Source organism: the organism of the source record quoted next, unplaced genomic scaffold (assembly GCF_019419815.1).
Source record: "Pyrus x bretschneideri cultivar Hongxiangsu unplaced genomic scaffold, Pyrus_bretschneideri_v1 Contig45, whole genome shotgun sequence".
Lineage (NCBI taxonomy): Eukaryota > Viridiplantae > Streptophyta > Magnoliopsida > Rosales > Rosaceae > Pyrus > Pyrus x bretschneideri.
Window position 1 is genome coordinate 3,257,871 of NW_025999779.1, and position 16,810 is coordinate 3,274,680.

The window sequence follows — 16,810 nt, forward strand, 5'->3', positions numbered from 1 at the left end:
TCACCAGGTAAGGGAACCTTCATCTGGTTGGAAATATTGTGGGAGAGATCTTAAGGGATACCCAGTCCATTCGAGGAGTCTCAAGGATTCCGGAAGACAAGTGAGGCCTTGGGAAGGATGCACATTATGAACTTGGAGAAAACGAAGTTGAGACAAATTTGAGAATGCTTCTGGATTCCAATGAGCCACTTCTAATATAGGCAACTCTATAACTATCCCTTGAACTACGTTTGTTCCCTAATTATACAAAAACAAGAATAAGTAAAGTGAAGATTATTATGCAAGGAAAGTAAATAGAGTATAGCTCTACCTTATTTTTTGTCAGCACATTGTGGATGTCTTCATGAGACCATAGCCTACTACGTTTGCCTGGATAAGTAGGCGACTCTCGACTAACTATTTGCCATCCCATTTCTTGTAGCAAACCATGCATCTCCAGCTTGTTGCTGGAAAAAGTAATAAGAGATTTCTCAGAAAGAATAGTTAACCCAATCTCAGGGTAGAGCCCACAATAGTGTAGTATCTCGGTCACACGAACCCTATCCTTCCCTTTAAAAAAGCATGCAATATGTAGAAATATTTCTTTTTCTGTTTCCCTTAGTCCATCAAAACTAATGTGAAGAACATCCATGATACTTCTATCTGATGTATTCCTCAGCCTATCTATGGCACTTTTCCATTCGAGGATGCTTCTGCCACATAGAAAGGAACCTACGACAACGATAGCTAATGGAAGACCACCAGCATACTGTACTATATCGCTGCAAAGACTCAAATAATCTTCACGGTGATCGCCCTTCTTAAACGCTTTTGAACTCAAAAGTTTAAGAGCCTCGTCATGGTCTAAGGCAGTGACCTTGTATATTCCATCAACACCATGCACCTTCAACAAATGTTCATCTGTACTCGTTATGATAATTCTACTCCCTAGACCAAACCAGTCGCGACCTCCAGCCAATTTTTCTAATTGTGCTAATTGATCCACATCATCAACAACAACAAGCACCTTGATAAACGCTAACCGTTTTTTTATCATAGCAGCTCCCATATGCTCATCCTCTATGTTTCCAATTTTTTCCACCAGGGTTTTGGAGAGAAGTTTTTCTTGTAAAGAAACTAGACCGTTTTTAGAAGTTTCAGATCTAACATTGGAAAGAAAGCAGCTACGTTCATAGTGGTGACAGATTTGATCATAAACAGCTCTGGCAACTGTCGTTTTTCCAATTCCTCGCATCCCATGTATCCTTATAATGCGTACGCAGTCAGTTGTCCATCCACATATGTGATCTTGTAGTATTTTATCAATGCGAGATTCCATTCCTACCAAGCCCTCGTCGACAGTCGAAGATGCATACAATGAACGGTTTAGTACCCATGTGGCAACGGATTCTACAAGTTCTGCCTCCACCCTGAAATGAAGAAAAAAGAACATAAATATAACAGCATGGTCAAGTATGTATACAAAAGTAATTTGGAGGTTCCATACGAAAACCTATTGAAAATAGAGGGTGGACCAACTCTCATGCAAGATTTTGTTTTGGTTGGTCAAAGTTAGGCATTCGTATACCCAGAGGGAATGCCATGCAAGGTATCTTCTTCTTGTATATCATGGGGGCAACCCAATTTTGTGAAACCTTGATAATGCCATAAAATACCCTTTTCCCCTATGAGAGTATCAGAATAAAACAATATAAATAATTAATATCATGCAGGTTAAGCTACTTAGTACTATGGTCTAGTGATATTTCTCTTCATTTGTAAGTGAGAGATTTTAGGTTCAATTTTCGTCAAAGGCGAATTTGAACCATATTATTGCTAGCCCATTATGAGGCTAAAGCTCACTCCCTCCCTTAAGTGTCAATAATATCAATTAAAAAAAAAAAATTGTACATGCAGGTTAAATTCAAATCATTATGAAATTGGCTCCTGCAAATGTTCATATAAACTTTTTTTTTTAAAGGGGACAACAAGTGACAAGCTACAGTTATCCACCACTTCTGGGGGTTGGGAAGACTCACATAGGCATACCTTCATAACTAATATGTGCCAACCTCTAAAAAACTAGAAAGGAATTTGGCTAAAATGATTAGAAACCAAATTTCAATTGCTGAACCAGTCAAAATTAGATATCAACAATATATCAATCAGATATCGACAAGGAGTAATGCTAGAAAGACTAAATCTTGTAAACTAAATGACATAGAAGTTGATGATTAGATTATTACTTAAACGTTGATAAACGTGCTTATTTCCTATTGGTGACACATCATTTAGTTTACAAATTTAGTCTCCCTAGCATTACTCATCGACAAACTACTGAAAAACTGGTTCATTTCAACAATTGAAATCCAAAAATTGATAATTTAGGCCAATATCTTAAACTAAAATGGCAAATCAGGCAACACACTTACCAAAACTGCATACTATACCAAACTAAGATATTAAACTGTGTAAAATACTTACCAATGTTGTAAATCCCAGCCCTTAAGACCAGCCACCTCTCTTAAAGCAGCCCTCCACCGGTTTATGTTGTTCCTATCCTCAGAATAAACTTCTTCATGCTCTGTTACATTCCTCACGGCCAGCAAGAACCTTCCCATTTGGTGGCGCACCTCAGATGGATCCACATTGTGAAAGATTGGCACGACTTCTTGCCCCATATCTTTTCTGCATTGCATAATCTTGACAAGCTCATTCAAACACCACGATGAATTGGCATAGTTTGGTGAAAGAATGACGAGGGCAAGCCTTGACTCCTCAATTGCTTTCAGAAGTGCTGTGGAAATGGATTTTCCGTGCTCAAGCCTTTTGTCATCTTTGAAGGTCAGAATTCCTTTATTATGTAATGCAGTGTACATATGGCTAACGAAACTCTTGCGGGTGTCTTGCCCTCGGAAACTTAGAAAAACTTCGTATTTCCATTGACGGGCCGGAGAAGAAGAAGACACTGCGGCGTTATTCGTAGCAAGCTGCATCTCATCACCAATAAGTTGTCGCCGTAGCAGGCTCCATACTCACACCATCATTAAAAATTCACCTCCACAATCCAAACTGACAAACCCTGCTTCAAATTACATAAGTATTTACAAAAGCATCATGGAATTTGAACTAATTAAGTAAAACTAAGGCATGGGTTTAATTAAAAATTAGAAACTTGTGATACATTGCTGAATTCATTAAAACTTAAGCTGACTTTTCACTTCTAAAGTAATTTTCATACAATTTATGAACAAGATTTTTCTAAGAACCAAGTAAACAAGCTAAAAATGTACTAAAATATTAAAAAATACATGCTTTTTAGCAGAATTGATGAGATTCAATCAGTTCAATGAAGAAAAATACTACAAAATGAAATCATGAGATTCAATCAGTTCAATGAAGAAAAATACTCCAAAATGAAATCATGTAAAGAAAAACTAAACAATGTAGGGAAGGGTACCTGCCATTTTGAGCATGGGGAAACCTCCATGGCGGTGGGAAAAGCGGGGAGAGAGAGAGAGAGAGACCATAAAAATGTCTCCGGGAAAAAAAAACTCAAAATAGGTATAGTCAGTCTGAATCTCCTTCAACTTGAGTTAAGTTAGTCTGAATCTCCTTCAACTTGAATTAAGTTAGTTTGAATATCCTTCAACTTGAATTAAGTAAGTCTGAATGTAACAACCGTCCTGAGATTTACGGAAGAAAATGAGTATTTTTGTATTTTCATTAAGTTTGAGGAATACTTTCCTTTTAACATTATTTTTGAGCCTTAATTGGTGAGCCCAAGGGGCCCACCCCCTGTTTTGTTCCGCGGTTCCTTTCCCTTTCCCTTTTCTTTTATTTTTTTTCTTCTGAAAAGTCTATCTCTTCTCCCTCACTCTCTCTTCTCTACCTGTGCTCTCTCCTTTTCCCCCCTCTCCGTGCTCTTTTCTCCGACAAGAACACACACACACCTCCATGCCCACACCTATAGCTCTTTTCTAACCCCGTGGTTGTGTTTTGGACGTCAAATCACAAAGAAACCACCTCGGAGACATTTCCCAGTTTTCCGGTGAGCACCTCACCTTTCGAAGAAATTTCCGGCCAAATAACAATGAGTTGGCCGGCGTGCAAGATATCAATCTCTTCGTCTCGCTGAGTACTACAACTTTCCTTTTTGTTTCACCCAATTTCATTGAGTATTGAAGAAGTTATACTCATTTGAATCTTACCCAGTTTCAGGCGGACACCCGTGGCTTCCAGGCTGTTTTCCGGCCAACTCCGGCCACGATGACAAGAACCAAGGGTATATTTCGATTCCTTACCTTTGGGGCTTCAAATTGGTATATTGAATGACATGTTTTGGTTGAGTTTTGAGCTCCATCGGAGCTTGGGAATTCTCCGGCCGAAATCCGGCCTTCTTCCTCCTTGGAATCCGGCCAACCACCAAACCCAAGGCCTTTGGGCCTTTCCTGCCAAGCCCAAAACCCTGGGCAGCCCAACCCAACTTTTTTATTATTTCATTTTTGTTTTGTTAATTTAAAGGTCTTTGGGTCGTTTCCTTTAGGGCCTTCGGCCCGTTAACCCTAAACCCATTAGACCCAAACCCTTAGGCCCAAACCCGGATCCAACCCAAGTCCAAACCCTTTAACCCAATCTGGATCCAAGCCCAGACCCATTTGACCTGTTGACCCGGACCCAGACCCGGTCAACGGTTAGCGTTGACTTTGACTTTGACCTTGACCGGTCAACGTTGACTTTGACAGTTATCTTTTTGGGTTTTCGTGTGGGACCCCTCCTAGGCTAATTTCGACATCTTGAACGCGTTTCCGATGTCCGTTTTCCCAAATTCAGTCGTTTGAGTAGAGTTTGACTAAATGTACCATTTATGTGCTTAGAGGCATTTATCTGTGGCGTTTCCTTCTTCACTAGATGACGTGGCTTTTCGACGGCGAAGTACTGTGAGTGGACCCTTTCTAAAAATGCATGTTTTGATAGTATAAATGCATACATGAAAAGCATGATTTGATGATTATGTTTATGAAACGTTTTACGAGATAACATGCTTACTGAGGCTAGTTTAAATTATTACTATTTTTCCTATAACCCATGTTCTTATAGAATATTTGATGGATGGCGATATGATATTTAGAACATGTTTAGAACACCTCTTTATAGTATAGATGATGCATGACTTTATACTATGAAGTTGATTTTCAATATATGTATATTAACTGGTTTTGTACTTACCTAATGGTCATTTCCGCTACGGGATGTAGGGATAGATCCGGTCCGTCCCGGGCGACGGTTTGGTGTTGGCATAGGGCCTGGAGTGTGTTTCTTCTGGCTTTTTAGCACAGAGACGAGGAGCCGGCATGGAGCCTGAAGTGTATTTTCCTCTGACTGTCTGCTCAGAGATGGGGAGCCGGCATGGGGCCTAGAGAGTTGTATCGGACATTCACTAGTGTTTATTATTGTTGGAAATGTGCCCTAAAACCAATCATATGATGATGCTTTACGGACATTTCAAACTAATGTAGTTTAAATGTAAAGGGCAAAGATTATTGTTTGAGCCGTCTCATATAAATGTTATATGCTTAAACGATAAGTCCAAGGAATATGTGATTGGAAGAATGCGATCTAAAGAAGTTAGATTCATGAGACCATTCTTTCGTTGACACATCCTAAACGTTCCTGATCATAGGATTGTCAATTGGGCATTGACAGTCCGTTAAGATCAGTACGTGCTATGTCTTCTCTCCGGGAGAGTGACTAGTCTCGAGTCATTGGTGTGTGTGACATCAAGACAAGTACGTAGGTGCTCAATAGAGAATGAGTTCACTGAACACGATCAACGAAGAGTTCTCATATTCATGTAACATGAGAACTCATGGTTGGGATAATGCAAATTAGTCTTTTGACCTGAGGCATCACAGTTGTCTTGTGGTTAGGTCCTTAATCTTTGATTATGTCAAAGTCACTCCATCAAGAGGGTGTCCATGGCATCGTTGGGGTTAAGCCACTTAGCCATGGAGGCAAGTGAATGTGCAACAAGGGATCTCTAACCTTCAAACTGTTTGAGGGAGAATACTCTATGATATGATTAAGAATCTTTGGCCAAAGTATGAATGAGATTTAGGAATGTGTTCCAAATCACATTCAAGGTAATCATATAAGCACAAGACTCACATTGGATAGTAGACATGAATAAACTATCAAACCAAACAATGTGGTCAAGAGTATTGTATTAGAGAAAGACCGTATTGCATTTGTAATCCTAAAACTGAATAGGTTCTCCACCTCTTCTGATTAGCTTGGGTAACCATGACATGCTGCTAGGCATCAACCATGGTTTGTGGAAGCCCTAAAAGTGTATTATCACTAACGGGAGAATTGAAAGTAAGTTTCAATTCACAATCGATTTGAAAGAGTTTGAATCGCCCACTGCCTCGCTAAAAGGAACCTAATGGATCGTACACCGTGTAAGGTAGAGATTGAAGATTCAACGGAGATGAGTAAGAATAATTAAATGGTTTAATTATTTATGGCAAGGATTAATTAATATGATTATTAATCAAACGAATAAGTTCGTTAAAAGACCTCGGGATAGTTTTGGACCTTAAGGCCCAATGGGCTTCGAACGTCAAGTCCATTGACTTAAGTTGTGTGACAACTTAATGAATAATGATTCACAAAGGCCCAAATAGCCCAATGAATACCCTAAGGCCGGCCATTTAGAGAAAGAGTGGGTTTTGGACTTATTTACAAGTTTGCCACTCAAATGAATTAAGGTATAAGTGTGACTTTATAGCCAAAATTCATTAAGGGTTTTTTTGGGGAAATTGGAGAAACATAAACTCTCCTTTCTCTCTAGAAATGGCCGGCCACCCTTGAGGAAAACATCTAGCAATCTTACTTCCTCAAGGTCACTCATTTCTTCTACAATATGCCTTGGTGTGGAGACTTAGAGGTTCTCAATTTTGGGAACTTGGAGAAACCTTTTTATCCATCCAAATCCATGGATCTAAGATGCAAGGAATGAAGGCCCTCTCTTTGGGTGATTAGCCTTTGCTTATGCAAAGAGGAATCTACAAAGGTATTGATTTCTCAACTCACTTTGTTTTGAGTTGAGTCTTGGTTCACCTATCTACTAGGCTTTGAAGTTCATGGGTTAAGTTTTGTTTTTGAGTGCATATAAACATGATTCCGCCTTTTAATTGTTAATTACATGTTGTTGATGTTGCTCAAATGAACTTGTTTTTCACAAATCTTCCTTCAATTGGTATCAAGAGCCTAAGTCTAGTAGTTGGTGAATCCTTTTGGGTTTTGTAGTTCATAGTTTGTGATTTGAATGTTGTAATTGTTACAAGCTTTATTCTTGCTTCTTTGAATGTAAATTTTGTTAGAAAATTTGCCATCTCAAATGTTGTAGATGTAGTTCATATGAGCATGAATTTTGGAGCTAAAATTTGGTGCCATGTTTTTGGGGAAATTCGGCCAAATCCAAAGGGTGGATTTTTGGGTTCTTGTTTGACTTGTTAAAAGTGTTTTAAAGTGACTTTTGGAACCCCTATGTACCCTAGTATGGTTGTATGTTATTTCCCTTAAGTTTGAGTGGTTTTGGTATGTTTTTGGGTGAAGAATGTTCATGGAGCTCTTATGGGTTTTCATGGATGTTCTTCATTGTTCTTGATATGTTCTTGCCAAGAACAAAAGGTTTGGTGTTTTGATTCAAAGTTTTGATTTATTTCATAAAGTTTTTGTTTTGAAATATTTCTTATGTTTAAATATCTTAGATATTTGTTTTGAAAAATTAAAGAAATTTTAGTGGGTAGGTGTGTGTAATGATTTATTCCATTTCACACACCCCACTTACAAAACTTTGAATTTTTTTTTATATACTTTGCTTCAATGGCCGGCCACCCTACTCAATTAGGGTCCTTGTGGGGCTTTTATGCAATTACATAAATTTTTGATACTTTTGTGTATTTGTACTTTGACCCAAAAGTTTACGTTTTTACGTAAAGGTCCAAAATCACTAAAAGGACAAATTGTTTTGCTCCTTTAATGAAGTTTTAGCTTTTGTGGAAATTTTTGGGTTCTAGTTGTAATTACATGAAGTAGTGGACTTTTGTGTTTTTACAAAGTGACCCTAAAAGTTTAAGTTTTGCAAAATGGCCCAAAAGTTGAGGTCATAGCATTTTGGCCCAAATTAGGTAGAGAACAAAATTGTTTTGTCTCTTTAAATGAGAATTGGATTTTCATTTCATTTAGCTCCATTTAAATCAATTCTATGGATACAAAAACCAAATGAAAATGTTGCATTCAAGTTTAATTAGTTAAAGCGTTAATTAATTAAAGAAAGGGTGATTATGAACCTTAGCCTACGATAATTGAGCTATGTGAATGGCCGTTTCAAATTTGTTTGAACCATGGGAATGTGTAGATTAAATTTTGGTTGTAATTTGATATGATCAATTGTTGTAAAAGAGCATAAGCTCTTCTTTACTTTAAAGTAATTTGATTTGATCAATTGTTGTAAAAGAGCATAAGCTCTTATTTACTTTGAAGTACTCCTTTCTTGTTTTATTCGATATGCATGAAATTGGAGTAGTTGGGTCCAACGCCCAATAAGACAACACACCTTAATGTGATTAAACGCGTAACTAAAATCAATCACCATCCCTAGACCGAGATTCAACACAAGGCTCGTGTTGGATCTAATCAAAGGTTCATAGTCATCCTAAGGCCCTAAGGCAACTATATAGTCCATCAATGAATGCAAATCTTATGTTAGTAGTATCATATACTCTTGCTTTAAAAACCGTTTTAAAAGCTTAGTGGGAGTATTATATACAACTAAATCAATCAAATGGACCAATAGTTGTTATAGGACCAAAATTGTTTTAATTAGATTAAAATGAATATTTATGTGATGAGACCTAAAAACCCTCAACCAAACCATTATTAAGTTGATAAGCGAGAGATGCTTTGAATATCTCTTCGTGGCCTTCCACCGTGGTAGGCTCCAATCGTTTGTGACTTGTACACCGGCTTCACCCTATCATGGGGGAGTACAAAGTGCATGCTTACACTCAGGAGGAGTCTATACGCATATGATGAGGTGAGTGTAGGCAACGAGGATGGCCAATATCATATCATTGTGAGGCTATTCTTGAACCCCTTCATGAACTAAGCATGGTGGGAATAACTTAACTAAGTGCAATGGCGCCGATATCATATCATTGTGAGGCAACATTCTCTAGAGGCCAAATAAGATGGGTACTTGCAAGAGATGCAAATGAGTAAGCGTACTCTCTCATTATTATTAATGCTAACCGATATCGTATCATCGTGAGGTGGGCTTGGTAATAGTGAGCCTCCCATACCCTACTAAGAGTTTCCTCCAAAACTCTCGAATTCCGATGAGGGATATGGAATTTGCTAAAAATAGTGGGTGGTGCTATTTTGATTTAAAGACCCGGATCAAATAACTTAAAATCAATCAATTTATATTCGCTATGTATTTGTTTACCAATATATTTGCAAACGCTATCCAAAACTTGACAAAGAAAAACCGAACGCTTTAGTTTCCGAACTTGGTACCACAATCCCATAGATTGTCTTGAATGGATTGTAAAAGTACCTAAGTAGTCTCATCCTCACAATCTTCCTATTGATAATGTATCAATGGAAGAACATGTTAGATAAGTCTACCATGAAGAGGACAATGCAAACTCTAGTGCTTGTCTCTTTGTTACACGAACAAGGAACTTGAGAAGTAAGCACAAGGGCATGGACACTTTATGTGCCATGATTCTTCACTTACAAATTGTTGTATGAAGAAATGAGAGTTGCCTTGAACAACTCTTGAAAGTTTGTTATTATGTTTACAACATAATGGTTGGTTGACAAAAATAGTCCATTTATATGGACTTATGATGATTTTGAATCATTGAGTATTGAAGTGTTAAACCACTTAACGAGACGAAAACTAGGCAAGGACTTCACCTTTGTGTCCCTATCCTAATGGTTCACTAAGTTTATTGTAAACTATATAGTGAACAATAACTGCACGCTCTCCAAATCGTTTGATGTGTATAACACATTTGAAATAAGTTTCAAGAGAGATAGTGGGAGTTTAGGGACCATGACTATTGTAATCAAAAGGGAAGTCAAATGAAGAAGGCAAAATAACTCCAAGGGAACAAACTTTCTTTATGAAAGGATGGACATTGGAAGGGGTATTTGCAAGAAATGTCTTGCAAGTGTCAAGAACACACCTTTTGAAGGTGTTGTAAAATGTTCTTGAAAAGTTCATAACAGTTGGTTCTTCTACTTGAATGCATGATTCTGTATTAGTAACTATGTTTTACAATTGTTGTAAAAGTGTGCTAATAAGAAGTAGAAGATTAATGAGAGAAGAGAAAGTACTTCACATTCCAAACGTGAATCGAATATAGATCTCTGCGAAAGCGGATTGTACTTACTTCCTCATATGAACTACCAAAGAAATTGGAAAAACCAAAGATTGTCTTTACGTCCCAATTTTAAAGGAACATAATTCCGTCACAGTTGTAGAGATGGATGAATGTTTTGTTTGACAAAACATTGTTCTTTATTAATGAATGATTAGATTATGGTAATCTAATTAATTGTCTCTGTAGTAGAGATGATGTGGTAGTGTTAACTGTTTAAGAATATAACGATACTTAAAATCCAAAAGGTTGCAAGGTAGTAACTAATCCCAACTGAGTTGTGATACCTCTAAAACATAAGTTACGAGTTGGTCATAGATGGATGCTTTGGATCGTTAGATCCGGATCCAATACCTTCTTGTTAAAATTGTATAGAGGCGAAATGTTCGAATCTTTATTCTTTTGGAAAGAAGAAAGAATCACAAAGTTGTTGAGGTTAATTCACTTAGATGTTAGTGGCACTTGTCCACAACATAATACTACTCATGTTGTATGACATTTACCGAAGATCACTCTCGGTTGGACTATAGTTTATTTTGAATAAACACAAGTCCGAATACTTTGCAAAAGGTTTCAAAGAATTCAAGAAATGTAAGTAGATGAGTAAGACGTCTAAAGTATTTACCTCCTTAGATTTGATCCAAGGAAAAAGTAACACTTTAGATTAATTTCCTTGAAAAATATCAAGGAAAGCATCGTAAGATAATGAATTTCTCCATTAGGAGAAGAATGAACATAAATAAGATTTAGTTCGTTGGACATTATCAATTACCCATATATATATGATATATACTTCTAAGACATGTTAGTTGTAGAGATCCATCCATCATGGATCTTAGCAAGCTAGTGGGAGCTATAAGCGTCTTATGAGAAAAGATCAATTGTTTGATTTCTCATAAAGATGTAAATGAATCTTTTGTTTACTAGGTTTACAAAAGATTAGTGGGAGTTGATCATATTCCTAAATTTGAATATATATACATGATATATATTAATTTTGAAAATGAAAGGAATTCTTCATCGTTAAAGTTATGACTTTAAACATTCTATAATGATAGAATGTATATGGGAGACATAGTCTATATACATGGGATAGAAATCTATAATGATAGATTTCAAGATATAATTGGATTATATCAATCCCTAAAATAGACAAGAGATGCTAGGAAGTTTTTCATATGATGATAAACTTCAATTAGAATGACAATTCTAGTGAGACTAGGAAGTTGTTCTTCTCAAAGGGAATGTACCCTTTGACTCCCAAAGAAATAATGCGTAAATAGAATCCTTTATGCATACGCAGAAAGGTGATTTATGTATTTCATATTGTATGAAAACATTGATATAAGTTGTACCTAGAACGGTACAAGATGATATCAGTGCAAGCCCAGGATCAGAACCATGGCAACTGTCAAGTGAATCCTTAGGTATTTAAGAAATACTAAGGATGGATTCCTCAAGAATGAGGAAGAATTAGAGTAACGTAATGGAAGCGTAAATGTATTAGATTATGAATCTAATCCATCATAGAATATCTCTTCATTATGAATGAAGTGATAATGAGATATCTCTTTATTATGACTAAAGAGATATTTGGGTGGAAACGTTAAAAGTAAATGACTTTAATGTGTTCCATCATGTATGCAAAATATATTGCCATATAGAAGCTTACAACATTGTTGTTTGGATGGGAAAGTTCATTCATGAACTCTCCATTCGGTTCCAACCAGAAAGTGTATGACACTAATGGGGCGATAGCTCAAGCCAGGGAATCAAGGTCTCATCAAGGTCCGAACTCAAATGAGAGACTGAACCACATGATTGAGAATCATGTATAATGGTGACGTCGTTATTCTCAAGGTTGCTTCTATAGATAACATATAGATATCCATTGTTTAGGCCTACTACTCAGCCATTTATGAAATGAATTACAGAAGAGGTATCATCAATGATGACTAAGCTGATTGGCTCTAGTGCAAGTGGGAGATTGTTGGAAATGTGCCCTAAAACCAATCATATGATGATGCTTTACGGACATTTCAAACTAATGTAGTTTAAATGTAAAGGGCAAAGATTATTGTTTGAGCCATCTCATATAAATGTTATATGCTTAAACGATAAGTCCAAGGAATATGTGATTGGAAGAATGCGATCTAAAGAAGTTAGATTCATGAGACCATTCTTTCGTTGACACATCCTAAACGTTCCTAATCATAGGATTGTCAATTGGGCATTGACAGTCCGTTAAGATCAGTACGTGCTATGTCTTCTCTCCGGGAGAGTGACTAGTCTCGAGTCATTGGTGTGTGTGACATCAAGACAAGTACGTAGGTGCTCAATAGAGAATGAGTTCACTGAACACGATCAACGAAGAGTTCTCATATTCATGTCACATTAGAACTCATGGTTGGGATAATGCAAATTAGTCTTTTGACCTGAGGCATCACAGTTGTCTTGTGGTTAGGTCCTTAATCTTTGATTATGTCAAAGTCACTCCATCAGGAGGGTGTCCACGGCATCGTTGGGGTTAAGCCACTTAGCCATGGAGGCAAGTGAATGCGCAACAAGGGATCTCTAACCTTCAAACTGTTTGAGAAAGAATACTATATGATATGATTAAGAATCTTTGGCCAAAGTATGAATGAGATTTAGGAATGTGTTCCAAATCACATTCAAGGTAATCATATAAGCACAAGACTCACATTGGATAGTAGACATGAATAAACTATCAAACCAAACAATGTGGTCAAGAGTATTGTATTAGAGAAAGACCGTATTGCATTTGTAATCCTAAAACTGAATAGGTTCTCCACCTCTTCTGATTAGCTTGGGTAACCATGACATGCTGCTAGGCGTCAACCAATGTTTGTGGAAGCCCTAAAAGTGTATTATCACTAACGGGAGAATTGAAAGTAAGTTTCAATTCACAATCAATTTGAAAAAGTTTGAATCGCCTACTGCCTCGCTAAAAGGAACCTAATGGATCGTACATCGTGTAAGGTAGAGATTGAAGATTCAACGGAGATGAGTAAGAATAATTAAATGGTTTAATTATTTATGGCAAGGATTAATTAATATGATTATTAATCAAACGAATAAGTTCGTTAAAAGACCTCGGGATAGTTTTGGACCTTAAGGCCCAATGGGCTTCGAACGTCAAGTCCATTGGCTTAAGTTGTGTGACAACTTAATGAATAATGATTCACAAAGGCCCAAATAGCCCAATGAATACCCTAAGGCCGGCCATTTAGAGAAAGAGTGGGTTTTGAACTTATTTACAAGTTTGCCACTCAAATGAATTAAGGTATAAGTGTGACTTTATAGCCAAAATTCATTAAGGGTTTTTTTGGGGAAATTGGAGAAACATAAATTCTCCTTTCTCTCTAGAAATGGTCGGCCACCCTTGAGGAAAACATCTAGCAATCTTACTTCCTCAAGGTCACTCATTTCTTCTACAATATGCCTTGGTGTGGAGACTTAGAGGTTCTCAATTTTGGGAACTTGGAGAAACCTTTTCATCCATCCAAATCCATGGATCTAAGATGCAAGGAATGAAGGCCCTCTCTTTGGGTGATTAGCCTTTGCTTATGCAAAGAGGAATCTACAAAGGTATTGATTTCTCAACTCACTTTGTTTTGAGTTGAGTCTTGGTTCACCTATCTACTAGGCTTTGAAGTTCATGGGTTAAGTTTTGTTTTTGAGTGCATATAAACATGATTCCGCCTTTTAATTGTTAATTACATGTTGTTGATGTTGCTCAAATGAACTTGTTTTTCACAAATCTTCCTTCAATTATATATACAAGTTATGATTTGAGACATTGTACGACATGCTAGGTTTCGGAAAACCTATGTTTATCATTATATATGTGTTTTCATAAAACCTGGGGGTTAGTATGTTAATAACTGTTTTATTATATATATATATATATATATATATCAACTTGGTCCATTCATGTTTGTTTTGCGCCCCCTTCAGGACTTAGAATCGAGGCATACAATCCCGACGTCCAGGCACTTCCGCATTGGCATCTTTGAGTCCTCTTGGTGTATGACCCACTCCTTGGTTTCATTCAATTTTATATTATTTTCTTTTAGTGTTCTAGATTAGTGGTGTGCTCTGAACACGGTCCTTATTTGCATATTCATTATTCTTTTATATTTATAAGCCTTATATATCCCTTGTTTTCAGCATTTGCACTCAATAAATGGCTTTCGTCACTCTCGGGTGTCGGCCAGCACGTGCCTATCCTGGTATTCGAAGAATATCGGGGTCGGGGCGTGTCACTGAATCTCCTTCAACTTGAACTAAGATAGTCTGAATCTCCTTCAACTTGAACTAAGATACACTGAGAGAAAATATAAGTGAGACAGACTAGTGGATTTAACTAATAGAAAACTAGATTTTAATCCCTAAATAAGATGAAGTTTAGAAAAATGTCTTATACAAGATTAAAAATTAATTTTAGTCTCTAGACTCTATTTAATGTCAGCATATGTATTTTGTGTTTCTTTTTTTTATTTATAAATTTATGAATTTAAATTTTATGAAAATATTATAAATTTGAATTCTCATTATGGTAGGCATCTTATATAAGAAAATATTTTCGTAGAGATTTTTCGGTACACTTATGTTTTTGCATATTTTCTTATCTGCCACTAATTCATAAAAATATATTTAGGTACGAACATTTCGGTACAATGGGTTAGTATAATATGTTTAGGTACGGACATTTCGATACACTAGTTTAGTATAATATATTTAGATACAGACATTTCGGTACACTAGTTTAGTATCATATAATTAGGTACGGATTTTTTGGTACACTTATGTTTTTACATATTTTCTTATTTGTCACTAATTCATTATAATATATTTAGGTACGGGCATTTCGGTACACTAATTTAGTAAAATATATTATAATATGGATGTTTAGGTACACTAATTAGAGAAAGTTCAATAAAATTGTATAATAATAAATTTAAATTTTAATGTAATAACATTAAATAAGTTATCTATTAAATATAAACACTTTGACAAAAAAAAAATTCTATTAAATATAAAAACAAAAATATAATATGAATTTGAATTAAGTACACATTAAGGGTCTAAAATCAATAATCAATCTAACACGAGGTTTTTTTTTTTTTTTAATTTTAATCTTCTTGAAGGATTAAAATTCAAAAACCCATTTAACTAATTCTTAAAATTATGACATTATGTTGTAGTACATGTATCTTAGACCATCTCCAAAGAAGATAGTCAAATTCTAAGTGAAATGTCACATGATAAAATTTGAAGATAGATAAAAATTTCAACTGATATGCCAATCCTATGTGGATGGACATATTTATTGTGTACTGCTAATTTTGACACATCAGAAAATCTGATGTCTAATTAAATTTTTAAAGGAAAACGATAGCTTTATTCATTACTAAACTCATCAAGAGACCAAGACTAGGTTGAGTACATCCCTAATAACGTGATGGGGTTCCTCGAATCAAAATAATGAATCACGACTATATGAACTTGACTTAGAGAGGCAATGGGCCATCTTATTACAACCTCTCGGGACATACGAAATAGTACGGCCTTCAAGCCGAGCCGTCATCTCATGGATATCCCTGGCAATAAAGCTGGGACTAGAAAGATCCACATACCTATCCATACATGCCGCCACCGCTTCCATTGTATCCGTCTCCTCCGCAATATGCGTGGACCCCAGTGTCTTCGTGAGTTGCAAGCCCTCCCTAACAACAAAGAGTTCCACTTGCTTGATCGATGCAATGCTCTAGAACCTCCACACCCCCACCGCCCTGAATCCTCCTCCTTCGCCGCGGATCACCCTTCTAGGCCCACCAACTCCCTCCTTCAGTTTCATAGTGCCATCAACGTTCAGTTTAAACCACTGATCACTCAGTAATAACCATCACAGCTGCTTTGGTTCCTCCACTCGGCTAGGTTGGTTGGCCACCTGGAAACCATACAGCCAGTTGAGCGTTCTTTGAACCACCTCTAAAGGCTCGGAGAAACGCCCATCCCATACCACACCATTCCCTTCCTTCCGAGCCCAAATCATCATTAGTACTCCCTCAAAATCCACCCGTTTGTTCTCGCAAATCTGGAACAACCACTTTGTTGAATTTCTGATTCAATTGTAATGTATATTTTCATACGTAACAATGTACAAGGAAACAAGTATAAATAGGAGAAGAGATGAGAGAGGGAAGGTTACAAGCAACCAACAGAGAAACCCTAGTGACCAGATAAACCTAGGCTTAATCCAATCCTTAAAGCAAGGAAATTACACCAAATCCTAGGCTATGAAACTAATCAGTCAACTCCCTTCAATTAAGGGAAGATGACGGTTTTAC

At 36.7% G+C, this 16,810-nt stretch overlaps 1 protein-coding gene and 1 long non-coding RNA gene across 2 annotated transcripts; one reads left to right on the forward strand and one right to left on the reverse strand.

Moving 5' to 3' along the window:
- LOC103935100 (disease resistance protein Roq1-like) lies at positions 1 to 3,021 on the reverse strand. The gene is made up of 3 exons (XM_048567549.1): positions 2,464 to 3,021; positions 398 to 1,409; positions 1 to 237 (listed from the first exon to the last, which is right to left on the reverse strand). Exons 1-3 carry the CDS (start codon positions 2,973 to 2,975, stop codon positions 1 to 3), a joined length of 1,761 nt encoding a protein of 586 aa, XP_048423506.1. The 5' UTR covers positions 2,976 to 3,021.
- A 1,847-nt stretch (positions 3,022 to 4,868) lies between these two features.
- LOC125469802 lies at positions 4,869 to 14,610 on the forward strand. Its single transcript, XR_007252071.1, has 2 exons — positions 4,869 to 4,919; positions 14,415 to 14,610. It is a non-coding gene; the product is annotated as an uncharacterized LOC125469802 (long non-coding RNA).
- The last annotated feature ends 2,200 nt before the right edge of the window (positions 14,611 to 16,810 follow it).